General features: G+C 51.2%; 1 protein-coding gene across 1 annotated transcript; it reads right to left on the minus strand.

Annotated features, from left to right (window-relative positions):
• Positions 1-114: 114 nt before the first annotated feature.
• On the minus strand, positions 115-3,345 carry EMWEY_00047380 (hypothetical protein, conserved; the record flags this gene model as incomplete). The annotated part of the gene is made up of 6 exons (XM_013477195.1): positions 115-672; positions 984-1,283; positions 1,597-1,698; positions 1,894-2,307; positions 2,600-2,793; positions 3,111-3,345. Coding segments are annotated over 6 exons (1,803 nt in total), but the record flags the coding sequence as incomplete, so codon positions are not given.
• Between the last annotated feature and the right edge of the window lie 3,923 nt (positions 3,346-7,268).

A 7,268-nucleotide genomic window follows, 5' to 3' on the forward strand; every position in this document is an offset into this window, starting at 1 on the left:
TATATATATATATATATATATATATATATAAAGACCGAGGGGCCAAAATATTTCGGCAAGCGTTCAAGAAGACAAGGGTTTGCTCTTCTTCAAAACGCGCGAGCTACGCCTCACGCCGCCCCCGACCTCCCCTTCCTCATTCAAACCAGGTCCAGCAACCAGCGACCCCTTCGCCGGTTCCTTAAGGAGACTCTCCTGTGCAACTGATTTTCTCGAGCCCTGACTGCCTCGAACACCGCAGTCGGTAGGGCTCTGCTGAGAATGTGAGGAAGCCTGGGCTTGTAGAGAGCCCTCCGGAAGAAACCCTCCCCGTCTAGGAGAAGCGTCATCGGTCGTGGGTGACCCTGCAGTGGAGCGGCTGCGGCCAGCGGGTCGGCTCGAGTGAGCGGGGGGACGTTGGGGTGTCTTGACAGCTGACGATCCCCCAGTGCTCGGCTTCTGTGTCGACTGGCGTGAAGCAGCCCCCTGCTTGGTCTGCCGGCCTGCCGCCGATGATTTGGTCTGTAGGCCGGCGGGTGACCGCGCACCCGGCGAGTCATCTGCGGACTCCTCCAGCTCGCAGTCCGAAACCAAATGCAGAACATCTTCTGGAGTTAGCCCGCACCATTCATCTTCTTTGCTGAAGAGAGAAGGCGGCGGAGAGTAAGCACATCCTGTCAGCAGGCAGGCGGCCTGCAGCCACCCAAAGACACATAAGCAGCTCCAGCCCAACACCGCTTCTTCTTCTGTTTACCAAGACGAAATCTACAATAAAACAACCTTCCGAGGTTGTTCTGCGCGTCAACAGTGCATGTGCTTAACACGAAGTCCACCGATACTGTTCTGGCTCTGAATGTACTTGAACATGGGTACATCCACACATCTATACATGCATACTCAAATAAAAACAAGCAGTCGCACAAATAAATATGTGTATTCTTTCATTTCCACTGTATGCTACGTGTGAGCAGATCAGAGAGACACAAGATGGTGAAAACCCTCACCTCTCTGGCGAGCTCTTCGTCTCGATCGCTGCCTATGAATTCTCTCCATCCCTTTCTTTCTCCGACCAAAGGATCTCCTTGAAGAGACTCTTGAGGACTGCGCTTTCGCTTTCGTCCCGGTCTCTTCTTTGCTGGAGCAGACGAACTGCAAGGACTCTGGCCCTGCCGGCAAAACAGCGGGTGCCCGTCAATCTTCAGGCTGCGCCGCTCAGAGCGAGGAGGCAGCAGCAAATGCAAGAGAGGCTCTGTCACCATCAGAAAGCGATCCACAGTGGCTTGTTCGCTCGGGCGGAGGCAAGTCTGCACGCATCTCCAGACACAAAAGCAGCAGCGGCAACTGCAACAACAGCAGCAGCAGCTTGTGCTACGGCGACCCCGGCGCAGTTCAACTTTATTCTACTACTGCTGCGCTGTTGCCCGATGCCGTGGCTACTTCCGTAGACAGAGGCAGTCCACTGCAGCTGCTCTCAAGATGTTTCCTTTTATGTCTGCCTGTGCATGCAACTCCGTGTGGCGGCTGGCGTACGTGCACTTGCTGTGGTGTTTGGCGTGCTGCCCGTGCCTGTATAGACGCTGTGTGTGTCTCTCTGTGGTATCTGTCTGGTATCCTTACTCGCGACAGCTGACAGCTACAAGTCAGACTTTCGCTAACCCCAGCATCCAGATGAACTGCAGCAGCTTTCCCCTTTATGTCGTAGTGCAGCGGCCACCCGAACTGCGAGTATTAGCAGCAGCAACCCGCAAGAAGGCAGACATGTAGGAGACAAACGTATCATCTACAGATGCGGCAAAAGCCGGGTTGCGTCAACAAACGCATACACAAACATGCACTAGAGAAACGAAAACAAAACGTACACAAGGAAAATAACAACAAATAACAACACACACATACACAGTCTTCGTGCCTCACTAACGCGGGAGAAAACTCTGCTCCGTGCTGCTGCTGCTGCTGCTGCTGGTGCATTAGAATGCCATTTCGTACGTTCTTGATGGCTGGCAGGAGCATCCAACACTGCCTAGGCCACAGGTCGAGGTCTCTTCTGTCTATGAAAACGGATTTGAAGCTTTGGACCCTTGTTTGCTGCTGCTGCTGCTGCTGCTGCTGCGGCTGTTGCTGCTGCAGCGGCGAAGGAACATACGTGAACGCTTCCAGCGCAAACGCCTCCACAACAGCACGAGGCAGCATTACCTGCAGCAGCAGCCGCGTGCTTCGGGCTGACAGCCGATGGTTTACCCATAAGGCGCGCAGCTGCCGCTCATTGGAGGCAAGAGATTCGATTAGACAGCCGCCAAACACCTTCGACAGGCCCACAGTGTTCGGCACCTGCAGCAAAATGCATCCCCACAAAGGGCCCTATATCCTAAACCCCAAAATATCAAAATCGTGAACTGGGACGCACACTTCGTGGCAAACGTCAAACCCCAAACCCTAGATGCGCATAGCTAAACCCTTAAATCCCCACAATCCATCATCTAGCAGAAGGCCTCTGATGACGAAGGGCCGAGAAATGGGGCCCATACAGCGCTGGGCTGCGCAAGACTCATAATGCGAATGTTGCTGCTGCGTTTCAGATGTACGTACAGCTAAAGCAGGGGCGTACAGATGAGCTGCGTACCGCGTTCTTTGCCGAAGAAGGAGGCTTAGGGCGGACCTGCTTGCTGTGAACTGTCAGCAGCAAACCATCGAAGTCTTCGCACAACAACTCACGACTCAGCTGCGGCAACTCAGCAGCAACAGCACGCGGCAGCGGCTGCAGCCTGAAGGGCAAGTGGCGGTTGCGCGGATCACTGGGGCAGTTCCGTACGGATGCTGTCAACAGACACAGCAGACCCTAAACCCTAAACCTTAGGTATCAAACAAGGAGAGACGTTTTACATCAACATCAACCACAACTCTGCACGCATGCGATGTTTAAGCAATGTACTCAAAACCCGTTGGTAGAGAGGGCAACATGCGTGCAAAGTACCCTGCACTCCTAAACCCTAAACACTGGCTTCCGTCTACTGCAGATACGTGAGCGCGAACTCCAGCTTGTTCGATTCAAGAAAGAAATTCAAGAAATAGAGTTAAGGACTGGTTTACTTAGTGGATTTTAGCGAGGGTACAGAGAGTGCTCAAATATGCACCTGAGAAGCTCCAGTTAGCCTTTATTCTTCTCGCAAGGAGTCGCTGGTGGTTTAGGAGCTTCAAGTGGAGAGGATGCTGCTGCAGCTGCGCCGCTACATCTGCCCAATTGTTGCAGTTTGGGGGCAGCGAGAGGGGCAGCCGCAGAAGCTGCACCCGCATGCCATGGCGGTCAAACCAGGCATCGCTTTCTTCAATCAGAAGCCGCTTCTGGACCTCGCGCCAGTCGCCTTCCATCCCTCGAGGTATACGTACAGCCCATTTGATGTCCCTGATGCGTCAAGTGCTGTTGCGATGCTCACAACGAGTGTTATTGGCGCTACAGTCACCACCCTTGTACTTGTCTCTGCTGCTCCTCCCACGCTCTGCTACTACTAATGATTTCAATGTTGTGGTTATTCCTGCTGCTGCTGCTGCCCCTCCCGGTGCTTCTGTTGCCACTCTGTTGCATATTGTGTAGATGCTGACACTGCTCCTGGCCCTCCTTCTCCAGCTGCGTCCGTTGCTAAGCCGTGTGCCTGTCGCCTGTTGCGTGCGGGCGGGAATCGGTATGAACCTTTAAAGGAGTAAGATAAGTGCACAATTAAGCCAGCGCTGTGGTTGCTGGACAATGCATGGCTGCACCCTAGGACTATGCACAGAAGTCACACGGTGCCGAGGAAGGGGAAATCCTTGGCCGCGGGGAGCCTCTTGCGGATGAAACTTCCGAAATAATAATAAGCAATTTTGGAGCAAATTATAATAAAATTTTCTTGAATGTATGTCCCCTTGGCTGAGCCCGGGGCCCCCTCCAGCTGTCCATTCGTTTGCAGCCCCGCAAGGCACGCTGGTCCAATCGTTCTCAACTTTGCAGAAGATTTCCTCTTTAAACTTATTAATTAATGAGGAACAAATGCGATATTCTACTGTAATTAACAATTCTAGAACGCATACTCGTCGTTAATAACTCGTCACCCAGACGGACCTCAGCCCCATGCACGGGAGAATACTAGTGGCTGCGATCCACGGAACAAGATCTGCAGATGCCAGGGTATAACTTCTCTGTAGACATCATTATTACAGAAAACATATATTTTAAAGGGGTAGTTTTCCAACAGAAATTTGTGTTGCAGCGAGCTCTGGAGCTTGAGACTTTGTCGAACACTGTATGAATCGCTTGGCTCCAGTTACTTGCATGGTCTGTCTGACGTTGGTACGTGTATTTCTACTTGCATGCGAGATGGCTGTTGAGGGGAAAGAAGGCTCCTAGCATTTGTCTGCATCCGCTGAGCTTGCAGGAAAGGGCGCCTGCCTGTGTTTCAGTTGGGTATTCCTCCTCAGAGCTAGCTGCACGACGGTGCATTGCAATTGATGACATTCCGCCTCTCCGCACCAGTCCCAGGCCGTTGTTTCTCTGTGCCCAGAGCAGCTGAAGACTGGAGGGCAACTCAGCTGCGTTTTGAGGACAAGTGGTTGTGTTTCTTTTGACCCATTTGCACCTTGCGCCTGTCGAAAAATTAGACGGACTTTGCAACCTTGCTGCACTTAGTGAAAACGCACAAGGGAAGGTACGAGCTGGGGATGCCACCTCTACAGCCTGGCTGTCTCCTGCATAGAGCTGATTAGTAGCGGAAATAGTTGCTTTGCAATATTCCAGCAACCCTTAGAAATTCTGCGTAAGATCGTCGCCAACAATCCAGGCCCTTTAGTCCTTTCGCAAAATGCCGATGAATCAGGATCTGCCTTCTCGTGGGGTGGCTTCCAATTTCTAAGCTTCCTGTCCCATTAAAACAAGTGCATGCGAATCTCCACCAAGGCAAAGGGCCTGTACAGCAGCAACTTTTGCTGAAGTCTGTCCCCGCTGTAATTACCAAACTCCCCAGAAGAAGAAGAGGGTTCATAATAGGCGACTTCCGGAGAATTGGAATCCACATTCAAGGAGGAGATTACAGGTCATGCGCTTTTGCTTTTTCTATACCAAACAAGGTCACTTACGTCGAGGCTACAGACTCAAAAGCTCGGCTAAGGAGCTCGAGTTCCTACCCTGGCAGAAACACTATTAGAGTGATCAGGTAAATGCCATGAATGCCGACCAACAAACTGCTTAGATTGATCATCTTTGGTTCAACTTTATGGTCTCCAAGTTCGTAAGTTCGCTCAGAAGTTGCAAGCGTTATTTTGCACATGCGGGGAGGCGCCGTTCCTATCTGACGGCCTGGAGACGAGGTGTAACCTACTTGCAACCTATCTGCTTATTCGATAGAGCCGTGCCTCGACTCGTTTGAACAGGAGAATACAACTAGCAAAACAAAGTAGCAGCAAGAACCCATTTTTCAGCTGTCTACGAGCGCATTTGGAAATAATCCGGTGATTGAGAATAAGCAGGGTGGGAGATTGTGAATTCAAGACCTTCAGCGAAGCAACTGCGGAACAACTGCTCACAGTGTCCCAGATAGGCAAATGGCTTAGCGTTCTTCTTCAAGGCTTAGCACTCAAACCATCAGAATCACCACAGCAGTAAGGAAACAGCCAACAGCAGTTTGTCCTTTGGCTCCAGAAGATTGTAGATCTGCGGCTGCACTTTAACTTGCTGACAGCTCCACTAACTGAAAGTTACTGCAGCGGCAGCAGCGGGAGCCAAAATAACAACAATACCCGGAGCACACAGCAACAGCAGTAACAGCGACAGCAGCAACCGCAGGGCGAACAACAAGAAGAGTGGAAAAACGATCATAAACTTAAGGAGAATTAAAAACTGGTGCTGATGGGAGAAGAAGTGCAGCCGCAAGAGATACAGCAACAGGAACTATTGGTGTAGAAGAACGAGCACTGGCTGCACCAACAGCAAGCAGTAACCCTCCCCTTTCTCCGTCGGTTCCCTGTTAGTTGGCCAAACAGACGAACGCGTCTGTTCTGTGGCAAAGGGTAGGGACAGATGTAGTGTACTCTTCTTGGAGCTGGTCTGTATTTTCTTACTGGTGTGCATTCTTTCTAGTGGGGGAAGAGGAAGTACATAATATAACTGCTTACAGGGGGAAGAGAATCAACGAGGAGGGCTTGAGTACCCTTGAATATTTGGTATCAACAGTGCAACAGCTGCAGCGAAATAGGTGCTGCAGCAGCTGTCTCGCCTGCAACTTGTCGCCTTCATCAACAGGCCAGAGTGGGAAGAAGGATTTGAGGGAGGAAGGGAAAGAAGAGGGTGTTTGGGAGCTTTAAATTAATTTACTTTTCTTCTATTGGTGCTAACGATTGTCTATATAATAGGATAATTTCTGTAGAAGTCTGTGGTGTATATATACGGTCCCACTGCATGTTGCTGCGCCTGCTGCTCTTTGGTGCAGCAAGGCGTTGCTGTTGCCGACGAGTACTTCTTTGGAGGAGGTGTTTCCTTTGTTGTTGATTCTTAAAAGTAATTTATTTCTTGGTTTATTTTAAAAGAGGTCGCGAGTTGTTAAGGTGTCGCTGCGGTGTCGACCATTGAACAGCAGCAGCAGCAGCAGCAGCAGCAGCAGCGGCGGGCGAGAAGGGTGTTTGTTGCAGCTGTTGTATGCAGCAGCAGTTTGGTGGCGTTGGCATAAGGGGAGTTCAAGGGTTTTGTTGATTTAATTTTCTTATAATTTTTGTTTATTTAAAAAAAGGAAAAAAATAAAGTGTTTATTGTGTGGCGAAGAAGGAAGACGACGAAGGAGTTAACAACCAGATCCTGGGCGAGCAGCAGCAGCAGCAACTTGCCCAGCAGCAGCAGTAGTAGAAGCGGCAGCGGCTGCTGGTAGCAGCAGCAGCAGCGGGCGTGGGAGGAGCAAGCAGCCAGCGGCCGCTGCTGCTGTTGCTGCTGCTGCTGTTGCTGCTGTTGCTGCTGCACGACCGTGTTTTTCTTCGAGACAGTGCAAGTAGTTCTCTAAAGACAGTATAGTTCTCCTAATTGTTTGTTGCTGCATTCATCTTTTTCTGCATTCTCTTCCTCCCTGTTCCTCTGCCTCTGTCCCTCCCTCTCCTCCCTTTTCTTCTCCCGTTGCTGTATCTGCTGCTGTAGGTTGCTGCTGGTGTACTGGTGGTACTAGAGTTGCTGCTGCTGTTCCTCCTCATCCTGCTGTATCAGCGGGGTCGTGTGGGAGCAGCAGCAGCAGCAAAGCCCTCCTCCTCTTCCCCCGCAGCTCGGGGGGGGGGGCCCCTACCCC

This window comes from Eimeria maxima, genomic scaffold (genome assembly GCF_000499605.1).
Source record: "Eimeria maxima Weybridge genomic scaffold, Emw_scaff1023, whole genome shotgun sequence".
NCBI classification, from domain to species: domain Eukaryota; phylum Apicomplexa; class Conoidasida; order Eucoccidiorida; family Eimeriidae; genus Eimeria; species Eimeria maxima.